Raw genomic sequence first — 15,496 nt, 5'->3', positions numbered from 1 at the left:
CCCTCTAACGCCGAATAATGATGTCCCTCCAGAGTTTTCAGCAAAATGTTTCCCAGCTGGCCTTAGAAACGTCATGGATTGAACTTGGGATCTTTTGAAGGCAAAGCATGTACTCTGCCACTGAACTATGATACTTCTTAATAATCCAGCGTCAGAAATGCATTTCTTCCCCCAGATTGCAAAACCAAGTGAAAGAAAATTACATTCCACAGGAAGAAGAAAACCTGGCCCTCTGTTCCAACTCCAACTATAATGGTGTTCCACTTGTACCCAATTACTGAGGACATCGCTCTCTAATCCTTGATCCACCTTTTCTTGGCAGCAACCGATAAGAAAGAGTATTCTGATGATGATCATGGCTTCTCTCTTCTTTTGATATGACACCATCGAGACCTCATGGGGGAGTGCAAGACTCTACAGCCTGCCAGGCACAAATTAGATTAAGCTTGCCTAGCCTTGGAAGCTAAACAAATCTAGTAAGATGAAAAAGTTTGGGTAATATTCTAGCACAATAGACTGCTGTGCACGAAACATTTATCAATAATAGGATACTCTCTGTTCAAAGTGTCCCATGGGTTGAGCAGTGGCAATGTCTCACCCCAGAATTTCAGGGACAGGGGCTCCTTTCTCTGCTGTAGTCATAAGCAGTTTATACCCCTATTTTGCACTGCTATTACCTCCTTTCACCTTTGTTTGCTCCGAAATGAACTTCTCAAGTCTGGTCCTCAAAGGGATTTCCACACCGTATTTCCCATGTGTCCCATCATCCACCAGAATGAAGTGAGAGTGATTATTGTCCAGGCCAGAAAGGTTTCCTTGAGTCTCCTCATCCAGCACATACTCAGCTGGGAAACTACCCTGAAAACATGCAGGGGAAAGAAAGTAGTCAATAAGCTGAGAGGGGGCTTAATTACTGAGGCTCTAACCCTTATGGGCTTTGTCTTGCTCATGTTCTTCCACTGAAGAACAATAATGTGAGATAAGAAGGTGTTTAAAGTCCATTGAACATTAAACACTCAGAGCCCATGTGAGCTGTGCTTTGCAGGCCTGAACTCTGTTGCAGTGGGCCTTGTACCCCAGTAGAGTTGTCATCCCAACCACTCTGCATTGGTCTTGCAACTTCAGTACCTCCCATGGCTGGAGTGGGGACACTGAGACCTTCTCAAATTGCAGTTCACAGTCCTGAAGGTGGGGGGGGGGAGAGACACTCCCCACCTTGAGCTATGTGACCACATCTTTAGTTTTATCTTCCCCTAATATTTCTTGAGTTAACAGTCCATCTCTCCCCCCCCCCCCCCACACACACACATCATGGGATTCAAGGTAGTTTGATATAACAGCATCCCAACAGCATGGACTGATAATGCTTTGGGCTCACCGTGGGGCATATGAGGCTACTACGATTGTGCACAGTCCCCCACGTCGCAATCCCAATGGTGATAATCTCCCCTTTGTAGCTGCTACTCATGCTGAAGTCCCGTACTGCTTCCCCAACTTGCTTCATCACACCAGCATGAGAACCACCAGTGATGATCCAGGCACCTGAGGTACAAAGAATGTGACACGGTGAAGCCAGCTGCTTCCTTTCTCTTCCTGCTAACACAAAGGGTGATTCTTAATTAATTTGTTTATTTTTTTAAGTAAACATCTGGCTAGCCCTTCTACCAAAGTTACGTTTTTCTTCCCTTGTTGTGAAGACGTTTTCAAGAAACAATCCTAAGGGTCAAGAGCATTCTACCTTGGAGAATTTTCTAACCCAAAATTAAAAAATCAATATTTGAAACATTAGAAAGGAACACATTTCTATTTAGTAATTAGGCAACATTTACATACCAGTACTGTGATATTATGCATCACCATTACCAGTGACTATTGCACTGCCTACACCAGTGATGTCTGAGCCTGAGTGCCCAAACAGCAAAACAACAACAACAACAACAACAACAACAACAACAACAACAACAACAACTACTACTACTACTACTACTACTACTACTACTACTACTACTACTACTAATAATAATAATAATAATAATAATAATAATAATAATAATAATAATAATAATAATAATAATAATAATAATAATAATAATAAACCTGGTGGGCAGCAGCAGCAGAGGCAGAGGGGAGAATCTCAAGCATGGAGATGCCTCCAACCTCCCCTCTGGATCCACTTCAGCCCAACCATGCTACTACAGTAGCTATAGCTCAGCCGTTAGGAACATGGACGGCTGGCCGCAAAGCCAGCACCAGCTGCTCCAGATCCTGGCCCACCCACCCATCAGGACTCTAGTTTCGTGGCTGCAGCTACCTACGTGCTCCTCTTGGCATCAGCTTGCATCATTTGCAAAAGGCTTGCGATTGTCTTGCGTGACTGGAGACAAACAGTTTGCAGAGACATACGATAGACAGTTTTGCAACCGCATGTTTTTCTCCTCGGCTTACTTGTATGTAAAAGACGACCCTCAATTTTTACTCTAATGATTTTAGGAAAAAGTATCAACTTTTACAAGGAAAAATATGGTACACAGGCTACACATTCCCCCCCTCCCCGAGCTGGGTACTCATTTACTGACCTTCGAAGGATAGAAGGCTCAGTCAACCATGAGCCAGCTATCTAGGATTGAACCCCAGGTCGTGAGCACAATTTTAGCTGCAATACAGCAGTTTAACCACTGTGCCATGAGGCTCCTTATGTAGGCAGACAAATCTGAGAGTGGTGTTGAATAGAACATCTGATTCTTGTACGTGAAATGTCTTTAAAGCACCCATATTCACTTATTCCCAATTAGAACTAGAACTAATTGACCCAGTACAAAGGTCGTGTGTTCCTGTCCAGCTTTTATCTACTTTGTTTCTGTGCCATCACAAGGACACTTCAGCCCTGAAATCTTAAGCGAATAGGATGCTGCTAATCAAGTAACTCTACTCCCTGTCACCAACCAAATCACTTTTTCTCCATTACAACCTCCAAAGACAGCTATGGCGAAATCCTCAGTTGAGCAGAATTTGGGAGGAGCTCCAAGGTCAGATTCTCCCTCTCCAAGGACTGAGAAACACAAACATTCCTGAATTTCTAATTAACATAGTTTAGCATTGGGCCAGGAAGCTGCCTTACCTGTTGTTTGGGCCACTTTGACAAGCCCCCTTCGGAAGATGTTCTTCAATCTCAGCTTCATGTTGAAGTTTTTAGCTCCACCTGTCACAGATATTAGGAGGTTGGGTATATCAAGGCACCAGTGTTGGGTCATCAGCTGGTAGATAACTCTCGGGGGTGTGCTGTTGGAGACACGCACATACTGCAAGGGAAGAATAGAAATATATAAATAAGGAAAGTAAAGAGACAGATCACCACTGAGTTTTTTTCAGGATCATAAGAGTCTTAGATTCTCCATTGCTTCCTACTCTAACAAAGTGCCTAATGAGCCTTGTCCATCAATGAGAAATTCCAATGCTCCTAAAGAATTTGAATGCAATAGGAGATAAATGGAAATGGAATGTTTCTACCCAAAACAATCTATTAAAAAGATTCAATGCATGCTCAATAGCACAATAGTTCATTCAGAAACATTATAAGGTCAGAGTATTTTCCTTAGTTTATCCCAGCCCTTGAAAAAGTTTCCTTGTTTGGACTACAGCTCACAGAATCTCCCAGCCCACACTGTTTTATCTGACAGTGTTGCTGTAACACCAAAGAACAATGTGTACAGGGCCAATAAGACAGGTTTAAACTCACCTTCCCTACTTTCTGCCCCAAGCCTGTGAAGCTGATATCCCCAAAAGCATCTGTTGCCATTTCCTGGACATGTCTTCTGGGATCCCATTCTTTCCCCTGGAACATGGTAGGTTTTATGGCTTCCTCTGAGTGCTGCTCCCTGAGATAGCCACACTCACATGCCGCCTTCCTATAAGAAAACACCATCCGAATCACAGCAACATCTTGGTAGCCTTTTCCGGGCAATATGCTATATGCATATTGAAATGGCAGACATTCTGCACAAAAGATTAAGTCATATTACATTCACATCAGTTGTGAGAAACCTCTTGATGAGTTCTGCTAGGGCTACCAAATTTCTTATAGGACATGCAAAACAGTGGATTTTGGCACACTTGCCCTCTCTAGTTGTCATAGCCAAGGTTGCCAGGTCAGCAGCACTTGGTGCCTGACATTTCATGGCCCCAGTTTGTGACCAGTCTGTGTGCCTGATGACGTCAAAGAGGCAGGGCAAATGAAGAGCTGGAGGTGAGTCAGAAATGTTTCTTGGCCAGTGGATCCTAGAAATCTGCTCCATGGGAATCCAAGGAAATGGGCCCAGAATCTTGGTATAACCCTGGTAATTAGCTAACATGGTGACCCAAAGGCAAGGAGAAACACTCCATGTTTTAATGGCTGACTGCTGGATGGGCAGCAAAATGTACCTCAATACCAGTTGGGAAAGAGAGAAGATAGCACACTTAGGCTTTAAAACCACTTTGTGCACATACACACAAATGCACACACATGCACACACACAATCAATCTTTCTCTTCTGGTGCTGTAGACCCTAAGACTTGTGTCTCTGCCTGGAAACCATGGAAGACTTACAATACCCTTAAACTCCAGATGACACCCTGAGACCTGGAAAACCTAATCACACCATTTTGTTAAGACAAAGTAAACTAGATGCTTAGATGGTGGAGTATCTCAGTTTTCAGGTCCCCCAATTTCATAGGTCACAAGTTATGCCTTTTGTTAAAGACTGTAGATCCTGTGGCACTTTATAATAATATCTGTACGAGGCATTAAAGGTAAAGGTAAAGGTTCCCCTTGACATTTAATCAGTCGTGTTCGACTCTAGGGGGCGGTGCTCACCCCCGTTTCCAAGCCGTAGAGCCAGCGTTTGTCCGAAGACAGTTTCTGTTGTCACGTAGCCAGCGCAACTTAGACCCGGAACGCTGTTTACCTTCCCACCAAGATGGTACCTGTTTATCTACTTGCATATACATGCTTTCGAACTGCTAGGTTGGCAAGGAGCTGGGACAAAGCGACAGGAGCTCACTCCGTTGCATGGATTCGATCTTACGACTGCTGGTCTTCTGACCCTGCAGCATACAAAGGCTTCTGTGGTTTAGCCCACAGCGCCACCACGTCCCTATGAGGCATTAAGCTTTCATTAAATTCATCTGTTCTACACAAACGTGTGCAAGCTCCCTATTGATTATTATTGAGCGCATAGTAGTTGCTTGAAAAAAACTTGTTCATACTGGATTTCATCCCACCTCTGTCACTGTACATGTACTGAACTCTTGGCAAGCTACTGCATTATAAATTTCACTATTTGGCGTGTTTGCCAGTGGTAGCTGATGCACTTAAGATGGACTTGAATGTTGTGGATAATGGTGAGGGAGTTATATTCATTCACAGGATTTTCAAATAATTTGGTCATAGCAGCTTCCATCTTGGTAATATGAACAGCTGGATAAGCATTATTAGGACTACAGTTCCCTCTTCTAAAATAGGTACTAGCAAGGTCATTTTGTGCATGATATTATGTTTTGTTTTGTTTTGTTTTTAAAAGACTGGTTTCTATGTTAGTGATCTCAGCATAGCCAAACATGGTTTGCACAGTATGGAGCTTTTACTGAACATGAATGTAGAAATTTTTGATTTTATTTTAAAATGGCATTTTAAACCACCATAAACAATATGTCACTGAATGTAGGTCTCTGAGAGCAATAGCAGCAACAAGACAACATTGCTTTAAAATGATTCCCCCCTCCCCACTTCTGCTCTTTAGCAACAGGAGAAAGATTCAGCACACAAGGCTTCTCAGGTCTCTAGTCATTTTGTAAGGAGATATTACTGCAATAACAGAAAGAAAAAGCTGTATACTCAAGAGGATACTGCTCCTTGTCACTGAAATCCTCCTACACACCTTTCTAAACTTTAGAGATTCTTTGTTTCAGCATCTCTAGATGACCAGTCTGGTACCACAGAGAATCTCTGTAATATTTCAACTATTCACTGGAGTTTTATTTTAATAAACCTTAAAAGGGAGGGTGGAAAGGAAAAACAAGAGACAGCTTTCTTAAGATCCAAGAAATCAAAGGAAAATGTAAACACAGATTAGGGATATTGAAAAATCAACAGCAGAATATATCATCTGACAGAATAAAAGGGAAGTTTGAAGCAATAAGCTATGTAGAAGAGATGCAAGGATGACAGGCTTCTTCAAAGGAGAAAACTTTGATGAAAAACTTGTAGAAAGTGAAGTGAAAGCTGCTCTCAAAACAATTGGAAGAAAGAAATCATCAAGGGTAGATGGGATATCAATATAACAATGTCAGGCTACACAGACTTTAAAGAATACACCAACAAATATAAAAAACAAAACTATGGCTGACAGACTGAAAAATCTGATATACATACCAGTTCCCAAGAAAGCAGACAGCAAAGAGTGTAGTAGCTATGCAACCATTACATTAATTTTCTGTGTAAGCAAAATGATGCTCAAGATTTTGCAACAAAGTCATTTACATTATGTTGAGCAAAAAATTCCAGATATTCAAGCTGAATTGAAAAAAGGAAGAAGCACTGAAAATCATATTGCAAATATATGCTGGGTGTTGGAGCATACAGTGGACCCTTGACTTACAGACGGCTTGACTTACAGACTTTTTGAGTTACAGACTTCTCTGGCCGCAAAATTTAGGTTTGACTTGCAGACTGAGATTTGACTTACAGACCAGAAAAAAACCAAAATGGAACAAAAACGGCCTGTTAATTGGTTTTCAATGCACTGTAGGTCAATGGAGACTTGACTTACAGACTTTTTGACTTGAGAACCGCCTTCCAATACGGATTAAGTTCTCAAGTCAAGACCCCACAGTACTAAAGAATTTCAGATGAAAATCAGTCTGTGATTTACAGTAGAACATTTGACTGTAAGGATTATGAAAAGCTACTGATTATCTAAAAGAAATGGATGTGCCACAGCATTTGATTTTCTGGTAGTTAAACTATACTCTGGACAAATGGCCACAGTTAGCTCAGAATAAGAAGAAACCGAATCATTTCCCATTGACAAATGTGTCAGACAAGTGTGTCATTTATCTCCTAGAACATATACAGAAAGGTGAATCAGAATTAGACAAAGAGGTGAAAACTGGAGGCCAAAATATCAATAATTTAAGATATGCAGATAACATCACACTACCAGCAGAAAATCTCAGTGACTTGATACAACTACTGAGAAAGGTTAAAGAAGAAAGTGCAAATGCACAATTACAACTGAAGATCAGGAAGACAAAATAGCATTTACAGGAGAGTTACACAGCCTTAGCGAGGACTATAAAGAAATCAAAATTGTTAAAGGTTTTCTATATCTCACCTCTACCATTTATCCAAATGGAAGCTGCAGCCAAGAAATCAGAAGAGGGAGACAGAAAACTAGTTCAAAATGAACTTGAAAAGATCCTCAGGCATAAGGATGTGGTACTGGCGACCAAAGGCAATATTTGCTATCTTAGAGTATTCCCAATTACTATACTACTGCACATACTATATACAGATGTGAAAACTGCACGAGGCAGAAAGCTAACAGGAAAAAAGAACTTATTTGTAATGCATTGCTGGGGAAGAGCTTTCATACAGAACCATCAGAAAGACAACTAAGTACTTTCTAGAGGAGATCAAACTTGAACTCTCCCTAGAAACTGAATAGAGGCTACTGTACTTTGCGAATATCATGAGAAGATAAGTTTAACTGGAAAATATAATGGTGCTACAAGAAAAGGAAAGCAGTAGAAAAAAAGCAGAAGAACTGACATGATATGGATTGACTCAATAAAGGAAGACACGATTTGTAGTTTGCAATATCTGAGCAGGGTTGTTAACGATAGGACTTTTTGAAAGTCTTTAATTCATAAGTTTGTCCTAGATCAAGTGACCTAATTACATAGAACAACAGGCCACCTTGAGCTTTCATCATCATCATTATGTCAAATCAGTTCTGATGTCATCATCATAGGCATCCTTCAGTCTTGAGAGACTATGGTAACGTGCTCTGTATGCGAATCTGGAGTGTCCTCTCCAGAGCACGAAGCCTGGGTAAAATAATATGGAGGATAGGCTGTTACCCCAGCAAATCCCCCCTCTCCACGTCACTGAAATAGTCCAATGGAGAGGCAAGAGCCAATACAACTGGTTCCAGCAACATCGCAGGAGTTGCCAGAACAACCCGAACTGCCTCCGGGACTCCAGCTCCTGATTTTGCCTCAAGGTTAACTCCTGAAGCCTTTTCCATCAGTGGATATAGCCACAAGGCAGTGGAGGTTTGAAATCGGAGTTTTCTTTCTCCTATATGGGCTGCCTCCCACGGCTGACGAGCCCCACCTACCTGGCCTGCTCCCTCACAGCATGGACTTCTCTATGATGACTAGGATTGCTCCTGTCTCATATTCCACAATGAAACTATGGGCATTAGCTGCAAAGGCTACAGTGCCAGTGTAAAGCAATCAGATTAGATGCCCTGATCAGGACTAGAAATGGGCTTGGTCCTCAATTTGGAGGTTCATGCTGGTTCATATTTGTGGCACCTATACCTGTCCCATCTCCTTATGGAGATTCTTTTCAGTGTTTTCCAGGCAGAGTGTATTCTGAGGTGGTTTACTCATCCCTTCTACTGGAGGCATCCTGGGACTGTGCAGCTTGCCTAAGGTCACACAGACTGGCTCTACTCACAGGAAACATGGGGGATGGGTATCAAACTCCCAACCTCTGTCTTCACAGTCAGAGACCTAAACCACTGAGCTATCCAGCCAGCCTGAGCTTAAATAAGGACCTCCAAATTCACTTAGAATTATTTCAAACACCAAAATGGGTTTAAATTTAAACAGTGAATATTAATATAATACTAAGTACTGTAGACTGAACAAAATAAAAACATTTTACTGCCCATCCAAAAATAAAATAAAATTAAAAAATCAGGGATCTGACAATTCTATCTTCTTTCAGAAGGGAATTCCAAAATGAGAATGTTGCCACATATAATGTTCATTTCTGTCAGTGTTACCAGCCAAACTTCAGTGGTTGGTGGGCAGGGCTTTAAATTGTGACTCATGGACAATATTTATATTGGACAAGATGGCAGTTCACATGTCCTAGCTTCAAACCATTGAGGTCTTTGTGAGCACTACTGTCTTGAATTGGACAGACTCTCATACTGTACCTCTCAAATACTTAGGGCAAGACAACCTCTCCAAACTGGTGCCCTCCAGATATTTGGGGCTGCAAATGTGCCAGGTGGGAGATTAGAGGAGTTGCAGTCCAGCATATCTCGAGGAAAGCAGCTTAGAAAAATCAGATATAAGGCAGTAATCATTATGATCCTATTGCAATTGTACAGACTTACAGAAACACATCCACCTTACAATAGTATCCAGTTTCAACTGTGTTGCTGAGTAGATTCACCCTCAGTTCTGGACCTTCAGTAAGAACTGAAAAGAAAACGCAGAGAGGGCAACTGACACTTAAAACAGCTGACTTACCCAGAATCTGACATCTGAGAACTTTCGATGAAATAAACACATTCTTTTTTCTGAATGTTTTCAGGGATCCATGAGCTAAGATTTTCCTGTGGAGACAGGGAAGAGGCAACAGAAGAGTAGTTGTCATTTGAAGCAAAATATAAAATATTCTTCTTCCAAATTGTTGCAGATATCTGTCATTGGTACAGTTCGTAATATGTCACTTTTAATGCATAGTTCTCGGTGAGGAGAAGGCAGCATATGAAACAAACCAAGTAACAACCAAATAGATTGTGCTGAATTCTAGTAGTATTTCTTTAAGCAGGGGGGCAGTACAGTTCTGAAAGCAAATTATCTTTCTGACATGGGTTCCCTCCTCAAGCCCACTTTAACCTGTAATCCCATTTTCCTTGGATGGTACAATTGAGCTGCCACCCCCTGGATGTGTTCCTTTTTCCTGAACTTGCCTTTTCGTTGGTGCTGGGGGTGAAGTGAGCCCTCCGCTTGCCCTTGCTGAAGGCACTATTACTTCTTCTGAGGTTGGGGACCATATCAAGATCATAGTAGTTTCTGGAGTAGACAGGATAGCCGTCTCCTTCATCAGGGCAAACTTTGTTCAGCTCTGTGGGGAGTGTTCGGATTCGTCGGCCTGGTCCAGCCATGGCTACAGTCCATCAGTGACTCAAGAGACCTGTTAAAATGTAATTGCAAGAGAGGTCTTAGAAACCATCATACAAAGGATGGTGGGACAGTGGAGTATCTTACCAAACAGATAATCCCATATTGCAAGAAGACCCAAGAGGTTTGGTTGTTTTTCACTTGAATTTCTTCCATCAAGTTTTTTTCTCTCTCTCTTTCAGCCCGAGCATGCAGAGGGATTTGATATATTAAGTTAATAGTGCAACACCAAGATATTTAGAAACACAGATATTTGCTGGGCTACTTCAGGAAAATGTTTCAGAGCACTACTATTTTGAAAATGCTGGAGTTACCATAGTCATGATGGCTGGGGATAATGGAGATTGTAGTCTAACAATACTTGGAGACCCAATGATGAAAAATTTGGCTTAAAACTATCCAAAGATCTGCCTGAGGTGGAACAGACTAAGAAAGGGTTCCCTAGATGGATGCATCACCACCACCATCATCATGTCCATTCTGACTTATGGCAACCTTTTTTCAGATAGAGAATACTCAGAAGTGGTTTACCGTTCCCTTTTTTCTGGGGGCACCCTGGAACTGTGCAGTTTGCCCAGACAGACTAGCTTTATTCATTGTATCAACTAGAATAATAAACTGAATTTTAGAGGAGCAAAAATGGAAGAGTAAATATTGTTTAAAATATGGAATAATCCAAATACATCCCATGTCTAGATCACTATGTTCTAATGTTTTACAGAATCACAGCCAAACTTAGCTGGTTTAATGACTCATACTCTCTCTCAACTTTCTCCAGAATCCAATTTAGGAATAATTTTCTGCTGCTGCCTCACCTTAGAACTGAAATCCTAACCACACTTTAATTGAGCAAACCTGTTTTAACTCTATGCAACTTCTCACAGTCCTTCATTGATCAAGGCAAGAGCAAGTTCCACCCATAGATTATATTATTTGGCATAAACTGCAGTCCTGCACTCATTGGGGAGTAAGACCCACTGGATGCAGGGGATTATACTCTTAAAATTGTCTCTTTATACATCTGTTTAAATCACTGAGTTGCAAAGCTTTTTAGAAACTTCAAACAGAATGGCTGCAAATGGGCAAAATATCATTTATTCATATACTAAATATAATTATTGACTTCAAATATACACATTTCCTGGCTACAGCTGCTATGATGCATCTTAAACTGTTTCCTGGAGATTAGTAATTCAATTATCTCTCTAATTAAAGAAGAATAACACTTAAGAGAAAGCTGACAGGGGAATTTTTTTTAAAAAAAATGGTGGTGCAGGAGAGTTTTGTGGATACCGTGGACTGTGAGAAATACATACAAGTGGGTTCTAGATAAAATCAAGCCTGAACTATCTCTGGAGGCAAAAATGTTGAAGCTGAGGCTGTCCTACTTTGGGCACATCGTGAGATGACAGGATTCTCTGGAAAAGATGCTGGGAAAAGTAGGAAGCAGCAGGAAAAGAGGAAGACCAAACACAAGATGGATTGACTCCCTAAAGGTAGCTACAGGCTTGAGTTTACAAGATCTGAGCAGGGCAGTTGAGGACAGGACATCTTAAAGATCACTCATTCATAGGGTCATCATAAGTCAGTCATGACTTAATGCCACACAACAACAAAACACTAATATCTTGCTAGGGACTGTGTTGGGTGCAGTTTGATGCTGGCATTTTGATGCTGGAAATTATTCTAAAGGGGGAAAGTGGGAAAATTGGAAATAAAGTTACAACTGGTACTGGCAGGAGCTGACACAGCCAACAGAAAGAGAGCTTAAAAAAGTTTCTTTTGCTAAAACCTAGAATCTCCCAGCCATTGCACATGCCTGCTGCAAAATCAGGAGGGGCAGAGTATTTAAAAAATGTAACTTTTCCAAACTCTATTAAGACAACTTTCACAGGTTACTCCAAAGCCGTCAGGAGGTGCCTGAAATCAGTTCAGAACAATGGCCTGTCTAGTGTGGCATTATCAGTTGTGTCTAGCATTGATGCTCCAGGATGCTAAACAGAGGTCTTCCACAGAGCTGCTTGAGACCCCTGTAGCTTAGTATGCTGGGGACTGTCCTGTCCTCAACAGCATGTGCTTTACCACTGAACTACAGTCCTTGCCACTTTACACTCTGGTACTAATAGGCACCAATAGTCAAACTACCTCTTGCAAACCAGCCTCTTTGTTTAGATCAGTGGTTCCCAACCTTGGGTTCTCAGGTGTTCTTGGGCTAAAACTTCCAGGAGCTCCACCTTTTCTGACACCTTTCTCCTACTCACTTTAAGTTGCCAGAGACGTGATTTAGGATTTTTTTTTAATATGGCCTGTGACATATCACTGAACGATAGCCCTTTCCCTGAAATGCAAAAGTGTTGTTGTTGTTTTTTACAACTCCTTGCAGAGTAACTTCCTGATACTTGAGGCTAGCTTTAAGAACCCCAAATATTTTGTTTTCAGCTGCGGCTGCCTCAGCTGGTGGGCTATTTACTCATCATCACTCCGCCAAGGCAGTTTTTTTTTGTTACAGACTTCATCTGGTGCAATCCGAGCAACACTACATGAGATTTACTTCGGAGTAAATGCACGTTGGCACAGGCTGCACAGCCAGACAAGGGACAGAGGTTTCCGCTTAGGGGTACCCCAACAGAACCTGTACAGGTCACACAACACCTCTCTGGCCCCCGAGCCTCCCTTTCCACGTGCCTCGCTCAAAGCCACCTCGAAAGGCTTGGCAGGTGCCCGGGCGTTCTCTTGACCTTGCAGCCCGCAGAATTCCGTGCCCGCCAGTACGATTACGAAGCAGTTCTGCACCGGCTCTTCTGGCCAGTCGGGGAGCAGCCGTCACAGCCGTCGCTCTCCGCGGGTTAGGCGGGTCCCCAAGTCCCAACCTTTGCTGCCTCGAGGTCTCAAAGGTCCCCCCAGTTTGAAAGGGCGCGGGCCGGGAACGCGGGCGTCGCAAAGCCACCCGCTGGGTCCCTGGGCTCCCTCCCCTGCCCACCGGGCCCCGGGCCCCTTACCTGCGCTCTTCTCGCCTCGTCCTGAGGGCTGCTCGAGGATGCCGGGACGAAGCCCCCGGGCCACCGTCTCTCCGAAGTGGCTGCTGCAGTTAAGAGGAGGAGACGGTCCCGGGGCTGGAGGCGGGCCAGCAAATCACACTGCAGAAGCCGTGCCCCCCCCCCCCCCGCAGCACCAGCAGCACCAGCACCAGCCTCGGATGGAGCCACCGGGAAGGACGAGAAGGGCACGCGGTCTGTCTGGCGTCAACTGCAGCCCCCGCGACCCGCTCTTTCGCCCCTTCGCCTAAGGAAGAGCTGCCAGAATCGGGTCGTAATAAACCGGTGCGGGGGGGGGGCGGGAGGCGGCGGCGGGAGAGGGCAACCTGCCGATGTTTCCAAAATGCTGTTCAAGCGGGGGCTGCCGACGGTGTGATGACAACGTCCCAGAGCTCTTGGCAAAAGTGTCGAGGACCTGAGCGGCACCGCAGAGTAACGGAAGGCATTGCAGCAGCCAGCCTGCCTGCCCGCCCTCAGCCGGTTGATGTGAAAAGTTGGCCTCGTGTAAATGAGACAGAGCCCCTGCCTTCCTATCAAACTAGGTTAACAGATCCCTGCGGAGTGAATAATCACATTTTGTTCAGGATTCTCAGTTTAGGCTCAAAACAGCTTGGGAAAGAAGCCAAAGAATGGCCCAAGGGTCCCCTACTGTAGTCTTTAATCAGCCGCGATAGGAACCCGCACGACCCCAATGGGTTCTGTGTCACCAGCCCACACTGATTTGCGACTAATATGACATTTCTTTGGATTTGCTAACCACATCTGGGGGCTCCACAATAGTTCAACATTACATATTTATTAACAGCCATGCCCAAAATCAATATAAAATTTACTGGAAAAATTACTTCCATTGTAAAAGTTGTGAGGCATTAAATTTTAAAAAAATCATTACTTCTAATGATTGTACTTCAGTTTTTATCCTTTCCTGTCCACCCAGCACCTTGATAATATGCAAAGCAGCAATTAAAAACAAAAACTATTAATTTTAGCAATTAGAAAGGACCAGGTAGAGTCTACGATAGAATACCGGCCAAAATGGAGAAAGTTCTTGAATTATCCTCCCCCCCCATCACACTGATATTAATGGAGTATTAATAATGCTCTCTCTCTCTCTCTCTCTCTCTCTCTCTCTAAAATAACAAGTAATGTTATTTTTACTTAATACTATGTGACACCTCTTTCACATAGTAGCATTTTTGCTGTTGAAAAAACTCAGGTGAACTACAAATCGTAAAGTACGAGGGATCAAATATGGAAGGTAAAAAAGTCACTGGTGGGAATAAGTACAGCAAACAGCTGGAATGATTAAAGTAGGAATAATACACATAAATACATGATATTTACCTAACCAACCCAGCTCTCATATTTTCAGTCTAATGAAATCAATAGGCAGAAGATCTTTCTGTTTTTCATTTTTCTATGATTGTTAACTTCTCTCCTAATTTAAATGCTGCAGGTATTATATATCACTGTATATTTGAGTACCAACTCAGTTCTCCAAGTACTTCCACTTTTACATCCCAAACAACAACAGCCAAACACAAGATTGAGGTATCAGGACACTCAGGTTAACCCTGAGGTTTAGAGAAGCTAAAGATATACTGCTATTGTTGATGTTGTTATCGCTGTGTGCCATAAAGTCACTTCCAATTTATGATGACCCTAAGAATAAGCGATCTTTAAAATGCCCTGTCCTTAACAGACCTGCTTAACTCTTGTAAACTCAAGTTTGTGGTTCCTTTAGGGAGTCAATCCATCTTGTATTTGCTCTTCCTCTTTTCTTGCTGCCTTCCAACTTTCCCAGTATTATTGTCTTTTCCAGAGAATCCTGTCTTCTCATGATGAGCTCAAAGTGGAACAGCCTCCGTTTCAACATTTTTGCTTCCAGAGACAGTACAGCTTTGATCTAGGACCCACTTCTTCATCTGTCTAGCACTGCCAGGGTATCTGCAAAGCTCTCCTCTAGCACTACTTTTCAAACAAATATTTTTCCCCTGTCATTTTTTTTCCGGCCAACTTTCACACCCATGCATGGTGTTGGAAATATTAATTAATATTAATACCCCACCCATCTAGACCGAAGTCTACTCTGGGCGGCTAACCATTAAAAATGGAATAAAAACAATATAATAAAATAAAAAACAACAATAGTAATATAGTTCAAGATGGGGAAAAATATTCAAGTGATGGCAGGAGGGAAAGCCTGCCTAAACAGCCAGGTCTTAAGTCTGCTCTTAAAAACACCCAGCAAGGGAGCCACACAGATCTCTGGGTCA

The 15,496-nt window shown here is 42.6% G+C and overlaps 1 protein-coding gene across 1 annotated transcript in view; it reads right to left on the bottom strand.

Moving 5' to 3' along the window:
* Positions 1-13,294, bottom strand: part of TRPM2 (transient receptor potential cation channel subfamily M member 2) — a 51,598-nt gene extending 38,304 nt beyond the window's left edge. The window contains exons 1-7 of the mRNA XM_020787499.3: positions 13,185-13,294; positions 9,975-10,198; positions 9,529-9,614; positions 3,737-3,905; positions 3,119-3,299; positions 1,379-1,542; positions 678-858 (exon numbers count right to left, since the gene is read on the bottom strand). Of these exons, the coding sequence (XP_020643158.3) occupies positions 678-858; positions 1,379-1,542; positions 3,119-3,299; positions 3,737-3,905; positions 9,529-9,614; positions 9,975-10,169 (976 nt within the window). The 5' untranslated portion in view covers positions 10,170-10,198; positions 13,185-13,294. The remainder of the gene's footprint in view (positions 1-677; positions 859-1,378; positions 1,543-3,118; positions 3,300-3,736; positions 3,906-9,528; positions 9,615-9,974; positions 10,199-13,184) is intronic.
* Positions 13,295-15,496: the final 2,202 nt, after the last annotated feature.

The sequence above is a fragment of the Pogona vitticeps genome, chromosome 3 (assembly GCF_051106095.1).
Source record: "Pogona vitticeps strain Pit_001003342236 chromosome 3, PviZW2.1, whole genome shotgun sequence".
NCBI lineage: Eukaryota > Metazoa > Chordata > Lepidosauria > Squamata > Agamidae > Pogona > Pogona vitticeps.
The sequence above is the reverse complement of the archived record's forward strand: the minus strand, read 5'-3'. Positions and strand labels throughout refer to the sequence as shown.